This window comes from Zonotrichia albicollis, chromosome 35 (genome assembly GCF_047830755.1).
Source record: "Zonotrichia albicollis isolate bZonAlb1 chromosome 35, bZonAlb1.hap1, whole genome shotgun sequence".
NCBI lineage: Eukaryota > Metazoa > Chordata > Aves > Passeriformes > Passerellidae > Zonotrichia > Zonotrichia albicollis.
The window spans coordinates 1,848,030-1,869,194 of NC_133853.1; the positions used below are offsets into that span (position 1 = coordinate 1,848,030).

Consider the following 21,165-nt stretch of genomic DNA (forward strand, 5'->3'; position numbering starts at 1 on the left):
AGCCCTGGCGTCCTGAAGGAAGAAAGAGACCCCGAGGGCTTTCTGTATTTTATTGAGCCACATAGTAGATTTAGGGCTGAGTCCAGGACCCTCAGGCACTGAGAGAAGGCTGAAGAAGCTGCTCAAGAAATCAGAAGCAAAACTCAAAGTCCCTTGGATCATCACTGGGCCCCACTGAGGGCAGGGAGTGCCAAAGGCTCCCCAGGGACTGCTGAGAGCAAATCCTTGAGGCCAGGATTGCAGAGTGCCAAAGGCTCTGAGCAGGGAACTGCAATGCCGAGCAAGGCCTGGGCTGGCTGGGGGAAGCAGAAAGGCCAAGCCCTGAGCCCAGCCTGGGACAGCAGGGCCTGTCCCTCATGGGTGGCTTGGGGCTGTTTGTGGGGCAGGGGGATGTGAGGGGCAGCAAGGAAAAATGTCATAAACCTGTGTGACACTCCAGATCCTCATGGAACCAAGGGGCCAGTGGGACACTGTTGGAAGTTGTGGAACCAAGGGGATCATTGTGGCACTGTTGGGCACATGGAACCAAGGGCCCAGTGTGACACTGTGGGACCTCATGGAAACAAGAGGCCATTGTGAGCCTGTGGGGCTGGAACGCCCAGAACACTGAAATGCTGGGGGTAACCAAAGGTTCCTTTCCTTGAGTTTGGTGCACAGGAGAAACACCAACCAGATATTGTCAACATGGGCAGATGCAAAGAATATTCTTGGTAGGAAGGGACCAACAAGAATCATCAAGTCCACCTCAAACGAATGGCCCACACAGGGATTGAACTCACAGCCTCAGTGATACCAGCACCATGCTCTAACCAACTGAGCTAAGAGGTCCAAATGACACAAAATTTTACTGGCAAAATGTGGACAGTCAAGGAACTTTGGCAAAGGTTTTAATACAACATCCACTTCAACATAAACATCTTATCATAGCATTAACTTCACTAGCTTGGCCCATTTAATCTAAAAACCTTAAACTGTTAAGATGTTTAGTTACCAAAAAATGTTCCAGGTAAGTAGGATTAGAAGGAGAAGAAATAGAGAACATCAGAAAGACAGAAGATCTATAGAAACGCACACACATAGGTACCAACTGCTCAGCTTCCAGCAATGCCGACACAAAAACTGCAGGAGAAAGCAGGATCCAGACCACAGACTGGCCTTGTGCTCTGGCTTATAACCCCCTGGCCTTCATGGGCCCGCCCCTGGGGTGCGACTGCCAGATGCCGCTTCAATCAGAGTCAGGGTAGGCACCAGCTGCCCTTGTTGTGTGATTGATTGACAGCTGAGCGAATCAAAGCTGGGATAGCATTGCCCCTGCTGTTTGATTGACAGCTCTGCCAGGCCAGGGCTGGGGGTGGGGCTCTGTCCCACCACAAACCGAGGCCTGACCTGCCCCTGGCTCCACATGGGCATTCTGAGCATCCCAAGGTGTCTCGGGACATCGATCTCATCCAGCCTCTGACAGCGACCACAGTGACCCTATGGAACCTCATGGAACCATGGGTCAGTTGTGACAATGTGGGTCCAGAGACACCATGGTGACACTGGGGAACCTCATGGAACCAAGGGGCCATTGTGACACTGTGGTTCCTCATGGAATCAAGGAGACCATTGTGAAACTCGGATGTCCCAAGGAACCAAGGGTCCATGGTGACCTTGTGGAGCCCAGAGTGCCATCAAGAAGCCACTGTGACACGGCAAAGGCACCTGGAGCTGAGGGGCCGTGGAGACACATCAGGGTTTTGTGGAACCACGAAGCCATTGTGACATTACAAGGCCTCATGGGAGCATGGGGCCATTGTGACACTACAGAAGCAAGGAAAACATTGTGACACTCCAGGGCCTCATGGAACCAAGGAGATCATTGTGACACTGTGGGGTCCCATGAAACCAAGGGAACAGGGAACAGGTCTGGCTGGCTGGGCCTCTTGGGGACCCCCTGACAGGTCCAGGTGACCTTGGCATGTCAAGGTCTGCTTCCTGTCTGCCCCTGAAGCCCTGGGGTTCTGGGCTTTCCTTCCTATGACAGAGAACTGTCCTTCTCCTCCACTGGCCACCTCTCATCTGCCTTTAAAACACTGAGGCCACGTGCTTTTCTTTCTTAGGTGAAAAAACCATCGATCTCGACCAGGCACACATGGCCAAAATTGGGCATCTGCCTCCAGAATTCCCTACATGCAAGGATAGCTCCCAGACAAAAGCTGCCAGGACTGACAAGTCTGGCTGGCCTTGGCTTCCTGAGGGCTGGCACTCATGTTGCTCTGAAATGCTGGGGCTCTGTGCTTTCCTTCCTAATGAAAAGAACTCTTTTTCCTGTCCAGGCACCCACAGACAAAATTGAGTTTCCATGTCCAAAATGCCCTGCATTCAAAGACAGTCCCTAGATGAAAGCTTCCAGGACAGATAGATCTGGCTGCCCTTGGCCCCTTGGAGCTGCCTCTAACCTGCTTTCCAAACACTGGGGCTCGGTGATTTCCTTCCAATAGAGAAGAACGTTCCTTCTTCTCAGGATGTCCATGGTCAAAATTGAGAATCGTCCTCTCAAATTCCTACTTTCAAGGATTTATCCATGACAAAAGCAGCCATGAAAAACCAGGTCTGGATGGCTTGGTCTCCCAGGAGCCTCTTCTCTCCTCTTCTGCCTTTGAAACACCGGGGCTCTGTGCTTTCCTTCCTATGGAAAAGAACCCTCCTTATTATCTATGCAGAAATGGCTAAAACTGGGGCTCCACCTCCAAAAATCCCGTATATCCAAGGGTTGCTTTCAGACAAAAGCTGCCAGAACAGAGAGCTCTGGCTTGCCTGGGCCTCTCATGGCTGCCTTTTATCTGCCTTTCAAACACCAGTGTTCCGTGCTTTGCTTCCTATGGAGAAGAACCATCTTTCTCCTCTGGGTGTCCATCTCTGAAACTGGGATTCCACCTCTAAAATTCTGTATATCCAAGGGTTGCTCCCAGGCAAAATCTGCCAGTACCATCAAGGCTGGCCTTGGCCTTGGCCTCTGATGGCTGCCCCTGCAACACTGGGGCTGGGTCCTTTCCTTCCCATGGAGATCCCTGTGACACTCTGGGGACCTCATGGAACCCAGGGGATCATTGTGGCCCCACTGGAGCCCATGGAACCAAGGGGCCATGGTGACCCAGAGGGGCTTCATGGACCCAGAGACCATTATGGCTCTGTGGGGCTTGATGGAACCATGGAGACCATTCCAACCCTTCAGGGCCTGGTGTCACCAAGGGGGCATTATGACACCTCAGTGTCTCATGGACACAAGGGACCATTGGGACACTGTGGGCCCCATGGAACTGAGGGAATATGGAACAGGTCTGCCTGTCTTGGCCTCCCAGGGGCCACCTGACAGGTCTGGCTGATCTTGGGATGTCAACGGCTGCCTCTCATCAGCTCCTGGAGCACTGGGGCTCTGTGCTTTCCTTGCTATGGGAAAGAACTCTCTGACTATTCAGATGCCCATTGCCAAAACTGATACTCTCCCTTAAAAATTTCCTCTATGCAAGGAGATCTCTCAGAACAAAACCTGCCAGCTCTGGCTGGCCTTGGCCTCTGGTGGTCATCTCTCATCTGCCCCTGAAACAGAGGGGCTCTGTTCCTTCATTCCTATAGAAAAGAACCAGCCTTCTTCTCCAAGGGACCATGGCTAAAATTAGAATTTGGCCTCCTAAATTCTGTATTTCCAAGGACTGCTCCCAGACAAAAGCAGCCAGGACAGACAGATCAGGCTCCTCCCATCCTCTGGTGATTTTCTTAGATTATTAGCTGAATGTTTTCATTTGAAAACACCTTGGAGAGGGCCCAGAAATCTCCCAGGAACAAGTTTTGAAGACTCGGGCAGATGACTAGTAGATATGGACAAAGGAGTTCTGTGCTCTGTGCTGTTGTGGTGGTTTTGCATCACTGAAGTAATGTTCTAAGATAAGCTGCTAGCAGTTTCCTCTGTGTCTGACAAAATAACCAATCAGTAATTAGCTTTGAGAATTGACAATCTGTTGAACCACTGTGCATGCCTCTGTGAAGACACATGTTAAAGATCAAAAAGCACTGGGGTTCAGCCGCAAGCCCTGGGCAGGGGGAGGAGAAGCCATCGGCCCCCGCCCGTGCTGCTGCTGAGCTCTGGCCTGGCTGCTGAGATCCTGGCCCTGCCCCAGCGCAGCCCATCCTGACACAGCCCCAGCGCAGCCATTGTAGAAACCTCCACTGTAAAACAGCTCCATCCCAAGCATCAAGCTCGGCCGGGGTCACGGAACCATCTGCAGGCCCCAGGTGAGACATGAACTCTTTCAGTGCTTCCATCCTCCCTCAAGTGAGAGAAAAGGAAAAAAGTGCAGGCTCGTAGAGGAACAACATGAAGACACCAAGGTCAGTGAAGAGGAAATTGAATCTCAGATGGGAGGGATGAGGAGATGTCCTTATCTTGGATCTGAAATCCTCTTGTAAAGCTATGGAGAAGGATGTAATTGATACATCAGACTCTCTTTTTCCCTATAACGCACGAAAAAGTATGAGGAAATGACTTGTTCAGCAAAGCCTTCTATGGCAGCAGCTCTCTGGCCACAGAGTGAAACACAACTTTCCCAGGCATTGTTTTGGAAAAGCCTTTGGAGAAGATCAGAAAAAAGAAAAAATTCTTAGCTTAACTTGCTGCACTTGGTATTTTAAACAAGTTGAATGTGTTATGGAGATTTGTTTACCAAAGGGTGGGTTTTTAATTAGCCAATGGTGATGATGTTTGGATTGGAGGACCATTTAAGTCCACATGTATCAAACTGGGGTATAAAAGTATGGGTTTCTTAATAAAGATTATTGATCAGCCTTCTGTGAATCATTGAGTCGATGTCTATTATTACCCGGCCGGGAGCCCTTAATGTGACGGGCCTCCATGCTGAAATAAGCAAATGTTGAAATAGCTGTGATCCCATGAGAAGTCTGAACAGAGAAAGAGAGAAGAGTGTTGAAACCCTGTGCCCTCATGAAGAGAAGAAGTTCTCTGTATTCAGAGATGAAGATGATTTCAGAAATAGGTGAAAAGGACCTTTGCTCTTAAACAGCTCATCTTTAAAATAATACCCCATAAGCAGACATGGTCTATGAACACAGCTGTGGGAAAAGTTGTGGAAAAAATGGGAGGGACTTAACAATTGCAGATTTTCCAGACAGCTGCTATTCATTGAAATTGAGAGCAATGAGAGAATTATTTTCTTATGAAGAAGTCTCCATAGAATGAAAGAGAGACTCCTCTCCCCAAGAGAACTGAAGGAAGGCTCTTATACAAGTGGTAAACTGGCTGAAACTTTTAGGATTTGTCTCATTACATTGTCAGTAACAAAGAAAAGGTTTTAGGGAGAGGAGAAATATTCTAAGAGTTTTGTTCTATTTCTTATTTGTCTTTCTTTGAGATACTATTAATAATCTTTTCTTTGTACCATTTTAAAGTTTTGAGCCCACTTTGCCTTCCTCCTAATTTGATTTCACAGCAGAAAATCAGTAAGAATATTCTAGTGAGTGCACAGGTAATTAGCCAACACTGAACCCACCACACTAATTGATGCTTTGGCTAAGAAATCTCATATTGGTGATCCAACACCACTACAGAGAACTTCCTGATGAACTGCATGAGAACAGAGGAAAATCAAGGCAGAGCCATGGTTTGTCAGGACTTGCTTGATCCTAATGAGCCCTGTGGTGCGTTTGGAGCTGAGCCCTGGAAGTTCAGGGCCTGAGAAGAGATTGCACAAACCTTTCCAGGAGTCAAAGTCAGAGGAAACACCCAAAGTGTCTCAAAGCATGAATACGTCCCACTGAGGTCCAACCCCAACACAGGCTCCTCATGGACTCCTTGGAGGAGAGAATTGGAGGCCAGGATGGCACTAAATTCTCTCAGATACTCAGTGTGGAAAGGAAAATCCAAAGTACCTTAAAAACCTTGAGTATCTCAAAGCATTGATGAGCCCCACTGAGTGTCAGTACAGAGCTCTCAAGGGACTCATTAAAGCAGATAATTGGGGCCATGATTGCACAAACTTCTCATAGAGTTTGTATGAAAAGTGAAACACCAAATACTTTAAAATACCTGAAGTACCTTGAAGCATTAATGAGCCCACTGAGTGTTGTTACTGACAAAGCCTCTCCAGGGACTAATTACAGCAGATAGCTGGAGGCCATGTTTGCAATAAACCTCCCAGAGACTCCAAGGCAAAAGCAAAACCCAAAGTCCTTTGAAAAACTCTGTGAGCATTGAGGAGACCCTAGGGCCATTCCTGAGCAAGGCTTCCCAGGGACTCCTTCCAGCAGATCCTTGAGGCCACTGGCATGTGGGCTAGGGGGGGATGCTGAGGGCAGGACAAGGGGCTGACAGTGCCCAGCCTGGCTGGGGCTGTGCCAGGAGGCCCCAGGGCCTCAGGACAAGGTGTCTCCTCCCAGCCCTTGGTGGCACAGACCCTGCTGCTGTGCCCCAGGGCACCAAGACTTGGCTTCTCTTTGTCCCCACCTGTCATCCCTGCCTCCAGATCTCTGCTTTGCCTGGGGCCTGGGTACACTTTGTCAGTCGTGTCCCTCAGTGGGACCCATTAAAAGTCCAAGAAAATTTGGAGTTGGATTCTGACTTGGAGTTCTGGAGAGGTTTCTTCAGCTCCCTCTCAGGGACTGATGTTCAGGGCCTGAGCACAAAGCCCCAGAGGCTCATTAAAGTCCTTGTGCTGTGTCTGTGCTGCTGAGCTGGGCTGGGCTCCTGGCACAGAGGCAGCTCCTGGTAACCAAGAAGAGCTTCAAAAGCACATTTCTCTTGATGAGCAGCTTTTCTCTCAGCCCAGCAGGGCTGGGGCACTGCCTGCAGCCAGCCTGGGCACAGCACAGAGGCACAGAGAGCTTCAGTCAGTCAGGGCTGGGAGGGTGCTGAGAAGTGCCTGGGGCAGAATCACTGCCAGCCCTTGGCACAGGAACCTCTGGCTGCAGGACAATGCAGCTGCATCTCCTGGAGCCATCTCCTGTAGCTGGACCATCCCAATGCCTACAGACCCTGTGAGTTCATTCTCTGATTGTCTCTTGTGCAGAGCAGCCAGGGGTGCCCAGGGCTGTCGTGCAGAGCAGGGTCCTGCAGCCCAGGGTGCTGTGCTGGGGCAGGGACTCTGCTGCCTGCCAGGGACAGCTCTCAGCCGGCCCTGGCAGCTGCTTACCGTGCTGGGGGACAAGGTCTGGGTGGGAGGAGACAGCTGGTAAGGCTTGGAAGTGTTCTCATGGTGTGGGGAGACTGCTGCATTGTTCAGGACTGCTTCTCAGATGGCATTTAACTGCAGAACATTTCCAAGTAGATTATACAGGGAGCACAGCAAGGCAGCAACTGCATTAAAAGGAAAATCTTGCCTTTGTTATTTAATGCTCTGGGTTGCCTGCATGGGAAATTGCACATAGATATCCATCTTGCCGTTCAGGTTGAAAAACTAAAAACAAAAAATTTCTCACAGATTTGAATAAAGCAGGCAGTGACAGAAATCAGCACAGGGCCCTTTACAGGCAGCATCAGTGTCCCTTTTCCAGCCTCCTCAGGGTTGCTCTGACATTTCCATCACAGCCTGCAGAGCCAGAGCTGCCCCTAGGCAGTGCCAGAGCTGGGAGAGGTCTGCAGGGCAGAGCTGAGCCCCCAGGGCTGGGCTGGGCTCTGGCAGCACTGCAGGGCCCAGCCCTGGGCACAGAGAAGCAGCTGCTGGCAGGGACAGCTCCAGGCAGCAGAGCCCCGGGCAGGCAGTGGGTGGAAACTTACTCCAGGATGTGCTGGGATATTTAAAGTCCTCTCCAAACCCAAGTATTCCATGATTAATTTTTTTACAGATCCCCATGCCCACACATTGCAAATGTCCAACAGCAGCTCCATCAGCCACTTCCTCCTTCTGGCACTGGCAGACACGTGGCAGCTGCAGCTCCTACACTTCTGCCTCTTGCTGGGCATCTCCCTGGCTGCCCTCCTGGGCAACGGCCTCATCATCAGCGCCATAGCCTGCGGCCACCACCTGCACATGCCCATGTTCCTCTTCCTGCTCAACCTGGCCCTCAGCGACCTGGGCTCCATCTGCACCACTGGCCCCAAAGCCATGCACAATTCCCTCTGGGACACCAGGAACATCTCCTACACAGGATGTGCTGCTCAGCTCTTTTTTTTGCCTTTTTCATGTCAGCAGAGCTTTCCCTCCTGACCATCATGTGCTATGACCGCTACGTGTCCATCTGCAAACCCCTGCACTATGGGACCCTCCTGGGCAGCAGAGCTTGTGCCCACATGGCAGCAGCTGCCTGGGCCAGTGGTTTTCTCTTTTCACTGCTGCACACAGCCAATACATTTTCCCTGCCCATGTGCCATGGCAATACCCTGGGCCAGTTCTTCTGTGAAATCCCACAGATCCTCAAGCTCTCCTGTGCTAAAACCTTTCTCAGAGAACTTGGGCTTCTTGCTGTGTGTGCCTGTTTAGGAATTGGCTGTTTTATGTTCATTGTTTTCTCCTATGTGCAGATCTTCAGGGCCGTGCTGAGGATTCTCTCTAAACAGGGACGGCACAAAGCCTTTTCCACCTGCCTCCCTCACCTGGCCGTGATCTCTCTATTCATGAGCACCTCATTTTTTACCTACCTAAAGCCCCCCTCCATGTCCTCTCCATCCCTGGATCTGGCCCTGTCAGTTCTCTACTCAGTGGTACCTCCAGCCCTGAACCCCCTCATCTACAGCCTGAGGAATCAGGAGCTCAAGGCTGCAGTGCAGACAATGATGACTGGATGGTTTCAGAAACATTAAACTGCTGGCCAGTTTCTGCAAATCACTTGTAATAAAAGTCATCTTTGATACTTCTGCTTGGTTTCATTTTGTAGGTTATTTCTCTTTTTATTTTACTTTTTTCACCTTGTCCACTAATAAATATGATTGTTTGTGCCATTTCTAATTTTGTTTCTCTCCACCTTCCTTGTGGCAACAGCCTGTGTCAATGAGGGGCTATGCTCTTGGTTGCTTTAAAGGAACTAAATGATCTCCCAGCAGAGTTTCCTGCAGAGATGCCCTTTTGTTGCCTTCTCTGGAGCTGCAGCAGCAATGTCTGTGTGCAGAGCTGGGGGCAGATCAGGGCTGGAACAGCAGCTTTGCCCAGCAGCAGCAGCACTTGGTGTTGCCAGTGCTGCTGCCGTGGCCCTGCCACGCTGCCCTGGTGGCCCTGGTGTTGCTGCAGGGCCTGAGTGCTCTCGGGGCCGGGCACAGCCCTGGGGGTGGCAGTGCCGGGGCTGCAGCAGCGACAGGCCATGGGCACTGCTGGGGCAGTGCTGACGCCTCTGCCCAGGCCCTGGGGGCTCCAGGCTCCTGACCCACACTCTCTCAAGAACATGGCCAGGCCAATGCTCGGCACAGAAAAGCCACATGAGCAGCCCCAGGCTGGCCGTGGGCAGGCTGGGGGCAAACAGCATGGCTGGGGCTCTGCAAGGGCCCTGGGGCAGATGGGAAGGAGCAGCAGAGCAGGGGCTGATCCATCCCCAGTGCGCTGCACAGCCCAGGGCAGCGTCCCAGAGCGTCCTCATGGAGCTGCCAACAACATCCCCTCTCTGCAGCCCTGGCCTCTCCCCCAGCTCACACAGGTGCCCCATCCGTGCAGGCACAGACAGGGCAGCACTGGCTCAGCAGCCCCTGTTTGCACTGCACACAGCAGGCAAGAGCACCCCCATGCTTTTTGTGTGGGGACATGAACCTGAGGGAGCATAAATGCCATCAGCCCCGGGGGCCAGCAAGGGCTGGGGGACACCAGGGAAACCACTCAGCTTTGTCCTGGCCTCTGCAGTCAGCCAGAAAGTTCGTTCCCATCAGCTGGGAGTATCCTGTCCCACTGCAGATGCTGTCTCTGAGAGCCAGGGCTGTCTGGCAGCCACCCCCAAACTGCCCTGAGCATTTCCTCTGCTTCCCCTTTGCTTTCTTTCCTCTTCCTGATACAGATGTCTTCCTATTGCCCACCCCTGTTCCCTCCCCTGCAAACAGTCCCTGTTTGCCTTTCTTCTCTGGCCCCACTCCCCACTGCAGTTCCTGACCTGGCCCCATGGGAACGTCCCTTGGGCAGCAGGATCATCCTACAAGTGCTGCAGGAATTGTCTGCAGGCTCCTGCAGTGCCTCCTGCTGCTCCCTTGCCAGAGGCACCCCAGGCCGGGGGGGCACATCTGGGCTGCTGTGTCTGGCTCTGGGGCTCCCTGTTCTGGGCAGTGAGGAGGAGCTGCAGAGGCTCTGCAGGACTGACAGGATGGGCTTTGGGGCTGGCAGGAGAAGCTGAGGGACCTGGGCTGCTGGAGCTCCTGAAGAGGAGGCCCAGGGCTCATCCTGCAACTGCTCCAAGGGTACTTTCAGAGAATCCCAGAATCAGCAAGGGTGGAAAAGACCTTGGAGATCATCAAGTCCAACCTGTGCCCTGACACTGTCTTGTCTTCCCTGAGCCTCCTCTTCTCCAGGATAAACAACCATAGCTCCCTCAGCTGCACCTTACAGCTTGGCCTGCTTGGCCACCTGGGCACACTGCTGGCTCATGTCCAGCCTGCTCTCCATCAGTCCCTGCAGGTGATGGAGGAGACCATGCTGCTGTCCAGCCCCTCTGGCTCCTTGTGGAGAAAGGGAAGGGAAGGGAAGGGAAGGGAAGGGAAGGGAAGGGAAGGGAAGGGAAGGGAAGGGAAGGGAAGGGAAGGGAAGGGAAGGGAAGGGAAGGGAAGGGAAGGGAAGGGAAGGGAAGGGAAGGGAAGGGAAGGGAAGGGAAGGGAAGGGTCCAGATCCAATTCTTCCTGAAATGTGGGGTTTGCTGGCACTGCCAGTGCCTTGGCCTGAAAATTTCCCTTTTCTGGCACAGCCCAAGTACAGCCATTTGCTGGCACAGAAATACAAAACCTGGCAACTTCCTGCTACTGAGTCTGGCACCTCCCACATCTTGTGTTTGCTGCCCCAGTACCCAGATTTGGAAATTTCCTGGTGCCCGCACAGCCCGAGTCCAGTGATTTGCTGACACAGAAAGCCAAAATTTGGAAATTTCCAGGTTCTGACTCCAGTACCATCCAGATCTAGTGCTTGCTGAGACCGTCAGTGCACAGATTTGGAAATTTCTCGGTGCCTTCACAGCCCAGGTCTAGCAATTTGGTTTTAGCTATCTTAGGCAGAGAAGTTCTTTTGGACTGTGACTTTCCTTTTTCTTGGAACTGTTTAAACCTGCTCTGGACTGAACACCCAGAAAAACACTGGCAACAGCTCACACCTGTGGGCCCCCGAGCTCTGGGACGCTGCATTCCAGCACCAAAGGGACTTAGAAGAGACCGAGTGAGCCAGCTACAACCCACAAAAAGGACTTTCTCCATTTGCCATTGCTTCAGCACTGTCTGAGGTTTTATTTAATATTATTCATTTTCCATGCTTTTGAATACTTTACTTGTTAAATAAACTGGGGTTTTTTCAGTATTCTCAAGTGAAGTCTTTTCCTGAACTAGTAGGGGGAGGGGACTACTTGAACTTGCTTTCTAGACAGACCCCTTTTGGAGATGTCCTCCCAAAATTTGCCCTTTATCAGCACAAACAGTCACAATGAAAATTGCACCGGTGGCATAATTTCCTGGTGGCAAATCTTGCTACATGTGATAAATAGGTATGATTCGTGCTGATAAAAAATTGAAACAGTAATCAATATTGATACAGTAATTAATATTTGAAAATAATAAAACGGTTAATAGTTAAAAGTTGTAATGCCAAAGAAGAGAGGGAAAGGAGGGGCTCCACCCACCCCCCCTTCCCAGCAGATGTTCTCAAGGACCACAGGAAAGAAGCTGAAGATACAGTTGCTAAAAATGACCAAGAACTTGGTTGGGTCCAAGAAAATGCTAATTATAAGGGACTTATTACTTTGATATGTAGATGCAGTGATATGTTAGTCTTGGCTTATATTGTACTGGCTTGGTGCGCATGTGTAACCCAAAGGTGAATTAAAGGACAACGAAGAAGACTACAGGGCCTTCATCAGTGACGACCCCCAAAGACTTGTGCGACCACCAAACCGAGTGGTGGCACACGCGTGGTAAAGGTGGTAATGAGGGCGGAGGCAGAAAAGTAATGAACGGAAAATAGGAGGAGATGGTATTGACACATGGCATATAAGGGGTGACTTTTACTTGGCAAGCTTGTACGTGAAGTGTCAAGGGTCATTGAACCCTGCCCTCCATACCCCGTGGTTGTTTTTGCTTATGCGCTACTATTTGAACCAAATTATCCCTTATTTATATATTTTCTAAACTATTCAATTAAAATTGTTGCTACCTTAAATATTGTTTGGGGTTTTTTTGATGGGATAATTGGGCAAACATAACATAGAGAACCTCGACCTTGCTCTCCATGAGAGATTCTTGGGAAGAGCAGAAAGAAGATTCCTGGAAAACTGAAACAGCTTTCCAGAAGTGAAATGAAAATGAAAGAAACAATCCAAGATGTTTTCCTCTATTTATTTCTATGCTCCCCTTTTCCATGTTGCACTACTTCTCCATCCCAGTAATTCCAGATGCACAGCACCTCCAAGATAGGTGACTTAGTGATTTTAGACACCCTAAAATACCATGAGCCACACACAGCTTCCCCTGTTTTTATAGGAAAGCAGCACTGGAGATGTAAGGGCAGTGCTGGACTCAGGTAGGAATCCTACCCCAAGGGAAGGTGCCCCGACAGTGTTTGACCCTCAGCAAGGACAATGCACAGCAGGGAGCGAGGGGATTGCTGTGCCAGCGTGCAGGAGTCAGGGCTCTGCATCTGGGCTGAACGATGCAAAGTTCCCGTGTTTGGGCAGACGGAGGGGCTGTCCCCGGGGCGCGCGGGGCTCGAACGTGGGGCTCGTGGGGTGAGCGGAGAACGGACACGGGGACGAACAGCCCCGGTGCTTCAGTTGCAGCAGCGGCAGCGGCAGCAGTAGCGGCGGCAGCACCAAAACAGATACTTTTGAATAGTCTTTCTCCTTTTCTTTCTCTTTCTCTCTTTCTTTCTCTTTCTCTCGCTTTCCCGCTGTCGGGCACCCTTCTCTCGGGGTCCCTTGCCCGACGTCCCTCTCCTCACCCCGCCTCCCTCTCCCCTGCAGGGCCGGGCCATGCCCCCGGCCCGCCCCCGGCCCCGGGCGGGGCTGCCCCGTGCCCGGCCCCGGCCGTCCCGCCGCGGTCTCGCCTCCGCTCGACTCTGGCCGTACTGGCGGTGGCGCTGCTGGGCGGGCATCAGTGCCTGGTGCGAGGGCGGCATCGCCGCCCTTTGCCTCCGTCTGGCCCGAGCCCGGCCCCGGCCCCGACGCAGGGTCCAGTCCCGACCCCGGCCCCGGCTCCTCCCGGGGCCCGCGGAGAACACACGCGGCGCGGCCGCTCCCGCCGCCTCCGCTGCGGCTTCCCCGGCCCGAGCTCCGCCGCTCAGCAGCGCGGCCGCCGGCCCCGAGCCTCCCGTGCCGCGTTCCCGGGAGCGAACGCCTGGGCATGGCCGGCCCGGGGCGGGTGAGGGGCGCTCAGGGGCCGTTGCTGGCCCCGGGCCGAGCGCTGACAGCCGCGTCCCGCCCGCAGGGAAGGCGCAGCAGGGCCTGAAGGAGCAGTACAGGCTGGGTTCGCTGCTGGGGCGCGGCGGCTTCGGCAGCGTCTTCGCGGCCACGCGGCTCTCGGACGGCGCCCCGGTGAGCGGCGGACGAGGAGGAGGGGGCGGAGGAGGAGGAGGGCAGAGAATGGGGCTGGGCAGGGCAGGCGGCGAGCTGAGCCCGCTGCTCTCCTTGACTTGCAGGTGGCCATCAAAAGGGTGCCACGGAACCGCGTCCTGCATTGGGGCGAGCTGGTGAGTGAGCGGGGCCAGCGGCAGTAGCCGGGGATGCCGGCCGGGGATGAGCCGGGGCCCGGCACGGTGGGAGCCGCCAGGACGCCCCGAGGGAGAGCGGGCGTGGGGCCAGCGCAGGGCACAGAGCATCCCGGCCTGGCTGAGGGCTTCCCCAGGCCTGGCACGGCATCAGCCCCACTGACGACATCGTGCTCCTCCCGCAGCCCGACGGCACCAGCGCACCCCTGGAGATCGTGCTGCTGGCCAAGGTGTCCACTGGCTTCCCTGGTGTGGTCCAGCTGCTGGAGTGGCTTGAGCTCCCCAAGGACATCGTGATGGTGCTGGAGCGGCCAGAGCAGTGTCAGGACCTGCATCGTTTCATTCGGGCACGGCGGTTCCTGCCCGAGGAGGAGGCGCGGGAGCTGTTCCGCCAGGTGCTGGAGGCCGTGCGGCACTGCACCAGCTGCGGGGTCCTGCACCGCGACATCAAACCAGGGAACATCCTGGTTGACCTGGACACCGGGCAGGCCAAACTGATTGACTTTGGCTGTGGCACCTACCTGCAAGACACAGCCTACACTCACTTTGCAGGTGAGCCCACGCAGGGCTCCTGGGCCCAGCATCTCATGACCCAACATCTCCCAGCCCAAGCTGGCTGTGGCAGCAGGGATTCTCTCTTTTGCTGCCCTTCATGGCACTGAGTCTTCGGCTGAGTTTCTTTTGAAACTCAGGGCTGAGTGGGTAGCCATCTTCTAGCACTGCTGGCAGCCTTTGCCCCCCCACTCTGCCCAGAACTAGTGCTGGGGCAGCCAGCCCAACATAAACACCCATGGGTAGCAGACAGGGGGGACCGGAACCTGTGCCCAGCCGGTTTGGTGTGCAGGTGAGAAAGGGCTTGGACTGCTCCACTCACCTGGTCTGTTGGGGTTCATAATGTTTTTTGGGGCAATGCAGGCAGGGAGGCTGAGAGCATGGTTTTTCCCAGCACTGGGTGGATTCTTCCTTGTTATGGTCAGGCCTTGCCAGGGCTTCCACTGCCCTCTTCCAGCACCAGTGGCTTCTTTTCCAACCCCAAGTCTGCACACAAGTCCAGGTGCTGGCGAGAGGGCAGTGCTCACCCTGTGTGCCACTGATGCAGCCCCCACATGCCCAGGGATGCTGGGGCCAGGCTCTGGGAGCAGCAGCATCCCCCTGCTGAACTCCATCTGTATTCCATAGGAACACGGTCATACAGCCCCCCGGAATGGACCCACTTTGGCCGGTACTATGGCAAGCCAGCTACCATCTGGTCTCTGGGCATCCTGCTGCACCAGATGGTCTGCGGGGAGCACCCTTTCAGGAGGGGCCAGAACATCAGCTGGGACCATCAGCTCTCGCTGCCACAAAGGCTCTCTCAAGGTGGATCCTCTTCTCTGGGCACGGGGGGAATCCCAGTGCTGGGTGCCAGCAGCGGGCTTGTGAGCATCCTGCACTGGCAGCTGCTGAGGAGGTGGCACATGTCCTGCTCTCCTCCAAAACAGGGAATTGATGGGAGAGTTTAGGCCCAGCTCTGAGCATATCCAGCATGACCTGGGCATGGTAATGGTGGGGCAAAGCCAATAGGAGCCTTCTCCAACTAACCGGTGGTTTTTGGTTTCTCTGCCCAGAGTGCCAAGATCTGATCAAGCGGTGTTTATCCATGCTGGACTTGGAAAGGCCCTCATTAGAAGAGCTGTTCTGTCATCCTTGGATGCAGGATATTAATCTGCCCTAGAAGAAGGGAGAGAGCCACAGGCACACTTTGATCCAGGGCCCTGGTAAGTTCCAGCTCCACACATGCCTTGGCAATCAGAAGCAAAGGAACCCAGCCCTTTTTGTGCTGCCTGTGTCACTGCACCAGGCTCATGGGATGGGAACACGCAGCCCTTGTGCTGGAGCTGAGCTGCTCTGCCCAGCACTGGTGGCCACCATCCCAGCTGGTTTTGCTGGTCCTGTTTCCCTGACAGCTGGGGCCCTGGGCCGAGCCCTGAGAGCCTGGTCTGCCCCCAGGGAAGGAGAAAGAGCCCCTGGAGAAGCTGTACCGGGTGGGGCTGCTGCTGCTGGAAAGAGTGAGGATGACACCAAGGATGACAAGCTCTTCCTCAGCCTGGCCAGCTGAAGATGATGGACTTTGATTCTGGCACCTTCTTCAAAGCCAGGCTCCACAGTGAATTTGCAGATGAGTCCACATGCAGGGGAATACTCTCAGATTTGGGCATTGCACAGCCTGGCTTGCAACCAAAGGCTCCCCCTTTGCTGGGCAGATGAAGCTCATTCTTCAGTCACTGCCCAGCTGCTTTTGGCAGGGCTGGGGGATGGGCTGGGGTGGGTACGAAATGGGAGTGGGCTCCTGGCCCTGCCAACAGCCCCCAGCACCCACCGTGCCCCAGGCTGGGGCTGGGGCTGGGGCTGGGGCTGGGGCAGCCAGCCCGACACAAACAAACCCCATGGTGGGAGCAGAGGTGGGGCTCCAGAACCTGTGCACAGCTGCTTTGCTGTGCAGGCAAGGAAGGGCTTGGGCTGCTCCACTGCCCTTGTTTGCTTTGGGGTCACCATGATTTTGGGGGGCAGTGCAGGAGGGAAGAGAGAAAGTGTGGGCTTCCCTCACCCATGGCTGGGTTTTTCCCTACCATGTAGGAGTTGGGCCTTCCTCAAGGCCCTGACAGAGATAAGAGTTTTTACTGTTTTTCTTGTTTTCCCTTTTTGCATCTAATCTCTTTTCAACAATGTGTTGTTTCTTTTCCAGAGGAAGCTAGGTGGAAAGTTCCAGGTGGTCCAGTGTGGATGGGGAAGTGCTGGGGAGCAGCTGTGGCGTGGATGGGCCATGCCCTTGGAGGATGCTGAGGCCATGGTTTGGGAGCAGCTTTTCTTCCAGCCGTGGGTGGCGTGAGGTGGGTCCCTGTGTGCTTGGCAGGGTGGGATCAGAGCTTTTGGGAGCTGGCAGCGAGCACAGGAGCATCCTGCTCTGGGCAGCTGCTGAGGGCTGGATGTGCCATGGCTGGCTGCAAGCTGGGCACATGTCCTGCCCTCCTGCTCTGCTCCCAAAGGCAGCAGGGATGGGCAGCTCTGGGCACAGCCAGCATGGCCTGGGCACCGCAGGCCTTGGCACAAGGGCACAGGAGCCCTCAGCTGACAGGCGGTTTCTGCTTTCTCTCCTTGCAGCCGGGCTCTGCGGGTGCTGAGGCTGCTCTGGGCTCTGCCAGGGCTCTGCTGGGCTCAGCCCTGGGCCCAGCTGGGCTGGCTCTGCCCTCACATTGCTCTGACAGCTCTGCATCAGACGAGCCCGTTGCGAGCACAGCGCCTGAGCTTTCTGCTTTGGCCGGTGAGTGAGACTCTGCTGCAGGCCCAGAGATTGCAGCTGGGGACACACATCCAACTGGCAAGGACCCAAACTCTCCACAGTCCCAGCTGAACGCCTGGATCTGCACAGGGTGTTTTGTCTGTCCCATTCTTCCTTCTTGATTGGCTGGAATTGTGCAATTGCACTTTCTTCCTCCTCTAGACGTGCCACGAGTGGGCCAAAGCTGGCGAGTGGGCCGTGCTCCTGAGGCAGTGCAGTCTGGAGCTGGTGGATGGAGAATTGCCCTTCTGCACTTCCAGACCAGAGCAAAAAGCTGTAAGTGGGACTTTGTGACTCTAAGAAATCCCTGTAAGTTTCAATGGGAATGTGCAGCTCATTCGCAGGATGAGAACAAAGGTCATCTTCTAAAGTATTTGGGCTTTGACAGAGTTTCCATTCCCAGTCCTGCTTGGAGCTGGAAGGGCACTAAGCAATTTCCTCTTGCTTCGAGCACAATTTCAAATACCAATGTTGGAAACAAAGCCCAAAATCTTTTAAGAGGCTTTTGAGGTCACAAAGATGGATCCATGCCATCAGCACATTTACAATGTAAAGAACTGAGTTCTCTTTTTGAAAAGATCAGTTACCTCTTAATGCAAAGAATGTAACTTTGCCTTTATGTTTTGTTTTTTTCACTAACATTATGTTATGTTTTTTCACTAACACTTGGATTTTATTATTTTATTCTTATCTTTTACAATTTACCTATTTTTTTTCCTTTTTTTTTTTTTTTTAAATCCTTTAAATAGAAAACATGTCCTCAAGAAGGAATATCCTTTGCTCCTGGTTCCCGTGTGGAGCAGCTCCCTTCCTGCTGGCTGAGCTGCTCAGGCAGAGCCCGGCAGCTCCTGGCCCTGCAGGGCTGAGGCTTTTCCCCGTTGCTGGGCACAGACTGATGGAGCAGCACTGCTGAACACGGGCACACAGAGGGACCAGCAGCAGCTGCCTTTGGTCACCTGAGGCTCCAAGGCCCAAACTCTGAGCAGCCAGGGCTGGAAGAGACTGGCAGGATCTGATCCCTGACTCTGGGCCAGGGCTGCACAAATGACCCCACAGCAGCAGCAGCAGCAGCAGCAGCACATGGAGCTGACTTTGAGCACAGCCCCTGCCCCTCTTCCCTCCTGTGTGCAGCGGTGTCACAGCAGCCTGAGGCACCTGGGAGCCCCCAGTGCCAGCAGGGACTGGAGATGGCAGCCCTGGGCTCGTGGAGGCTGTGCAAGGAACGGAGCTGGGCACTCCCTGTCCATGGGGAGCTTCCAGATGGAAAAGGCTGCTGTGCCCAGGCAGCTCCAAGGGCACAGAAAGGAGGCTCTGGAGCACTGGATCTGTGCCAGTGCCACAGGCCTGGAGGAACCGAGGGCACAGCAAGAGGGACAGAACCAGGCAAGGGCAGAGACTGGAGAGAGCCAGGCCTGGGAGCAGGAACAGCTGCTCCATTGCACTCTTGGAGAAAGCTCTTGGCTGGTTCAAAGCGCTGAAAGGCGTGAAGGGCAGAGAGGAGGCCACAGCAAACAATGCTCCTGTTTGCACAGCCTCCCCTCTCCGTGTCCCAGAAGGAATTGCATGCACTGTGTTCTTCTCTCCGAGTCATCTCGTTCAGCATGAGCAGCTCAGCACCAGGAGCTGAAGGAGCTGAAGCCTCAGGCCACAGGAGCTGGGCAAGAGGGAACTTTTGGAGCCAAGTAATGCTGCTAAAATAGCCCCAGCTGGATGCTGTGGATAGAATCATGGAATCACACAATCCTTTCTGTTGGAAAAGCCCTCTGAGCTCACCCAGTGCAGCCGCTCACCCAGCAGTGCCAAGCCCAGCACTAAACCACGTCCCTGAAGTGCCAAGGCCTGGACACCAGCCCTGAGTGAGGCCTGAACAGCAGGCCCTGAGTTAAAGGTGGCCTCTGAATGAACCTTCCAAGCAAAGGTTATCTTTGTATCTGCTCCCTGATGAAATATGCATGGTCATTAGCACTGTGATAGATGTAGCCACTCATTAGTGAAACATGTATTGACCTTTGTGTATTTAGAAGCCAGACAAGGCCATGAAATCTGACATCTGGCCTTGTTTGGGGCTGTGTGGTCCAAGTCACCTCTCTTAGTTCCTCCTTGAGCCCTGGCCAGGCTTTGGGAGGGCCAAGAGGAGGATGAAAGCAGATGTTGCCACACTAGCAGTGCTGTCAGTTTGTTCATTCAGCACTGTCAGAGCTGGGCCCTCTCCAAACGGGGTTGGAGCCTCACCTGGGGCTGGAGGCACCTGCAGGAATTCCCAGTGCCCAGGAGTGGCTCTGCAGCCCTTGGCTGTGACAGCTTCCCCAGCTGCTGTGTGGGTCTGGGGGATGGTAAAGGCTGAGAGTAAATGCTGCTGGATCTTTCTTAATCACTGCTGCAATCTTTGGTGGGGATGGTTGGGTGCATTGCTGAGCTGCTCCTTTTGGGATTCTTTGCTGCTCTGAACTGCAGGAAATGACACTGATTCCTTCAGTTGGAGTCTGTGTCTTTGGTGCTGACTTTGCCCACTGGTAAAACAAAACTGGCACAGTCTGGCCAGATCCCAACAAAATGTCACTTGTTCCGTGTAAATGTGAGGAATCAGTCCCATCAGAAATTCCCAGCTGGGAAGCCCTTCCCTGGAGTTCCCTGGCTCTGGAGTGGCCTGAGGTCGGGGCCCCGTGTGAGCAGTGGGGCAGTTGGGTCAAAGAAGCTGCAGCCCTGGATGTCTTCAAATGCATCCAAAAATTGCTCATGGAAAAGGAAAAGACCTTGTGGGTTTGGGCAGACAAAGATGAATTTGTTAAGAGTACATAGGAAACAGCACCTTCAGAAGGAACAATTATTGTTGGACTGCTCCCACATGGAGCAACAGAAGGTTTTAATCTTGAGCTCAGATGCACTTGTGCAAGTCAAATATCAATGTAATAAATAACTATATATATTTCTAGAATAATAAGACCTTCATATTTATATTTTTCGATTTATGTAGATATGGCTATATCTGTCTATATCTATATTTTCATATCAATATGTACATATAAAATAATAATAATGTGAAATAGTGCTGACAATACTAATTTGGTATCCTTGGTTGCTCAGGGATATAACACTAAATACCCTACAGAACAGGATTGGCCAGGACCCTAATGTCAGTGGTCAACTTTGTGAGGTTGTATACAATGAAAAAGGGAGGAAGGGAGGAAATTGGCTATTTTTACAGGGTGTGCTGATACCTTGATGCAGAATGCTTTGTCTGTTCCTGTGAAAAATACAGTGATTTTGCCTGCAGGGTTTTTCATGTGCCAGACTATGCACAAGCTGCAGGATTGTTTGAAAGGGTGAAGGGGTTGTTAAAAGAGCAGTTGGAAAAATGAGGAGATGGGAACCTTTGCCCATGGAGAACCCATGTCTCAGATGTGCTCCATGCCCTTCACAATTGCCCACTGGGGAAATGAAACCCCCTGGCTGTGCACGGCTGCCCCCAATTGGCAAATCCAACCATGGGCAGTGAGACTTGGGCTGCCTGGGAAATTGTTCTGGCTGTGATGGCCCCTGGCAGGGCCAGCCCAGAAGCTGAAGGGCTGGGCCTTCATGCATTGGAATTCATTAGGAGAAATTCAAAGCAAATGAGAGCTGTCAATACTGAAACAGAAATTCAGATTCCTCCAGGGCACTTTGCTTTGGTAACTGCTCACTTGGAGCTTGCCTTGCAAAGTGTTCCTGTCATGGCAGGAGGAATTGATGCAGAATATCCAGGAGAAATTACAGTTAAACAATAATGAACAAGATTGGGTTATTCAACCCCATGACAGGGTAGCACAATTACTGATCTCAATCTAAACTGTGTTATTGAAAGAATTGTTAGGAAGGTTGTAGTTCATTGTAGGTCTCAGGACTGATCAAAGTACCAAGGCCTGAGCAGGTAGTGATCACGGCCTGAACAGGCCCTGAGGCAAAGTTCACCTCTAGAGGAACCTTCCAACCAAGTGTTATATTTGTATCCAA

The 21,165-nt window shown here is 53.1% G+C and overlaps 1 protein-coding gene across 1 annotated transcript; it reads left to right on the forward strand.

Moving 5' to 3' along the window:
* The first annotated feature begins 8,203 nt into the window (after positions 1-8,203).
* Positions 8,204-15,601, forward strand: LOC141726449 (serine/threonine-protein kinase pim-1-like). Its single transcript, XM_074531352.1, has 7 exons — positions 8,204-8,752; positions 12,635-12,674; positions 13,577-13,683; positions 13,788-13,838; positions 14,042-14,408; positions 15,036-15,215; positions 15,464-15,601. The coding sequence occupies exons 1-7, from the start codon at positions 8,204-8,206 to the stop codon at positions 15,568-15,570; spliced, it is 1,401 nt and encodes a 466-aa protein (XP_074387453.1). The 3' UTR covers positions 15,571-15,601.
* Positions 15,602-21,165: the final 5,564 nt, after the last annotated feature.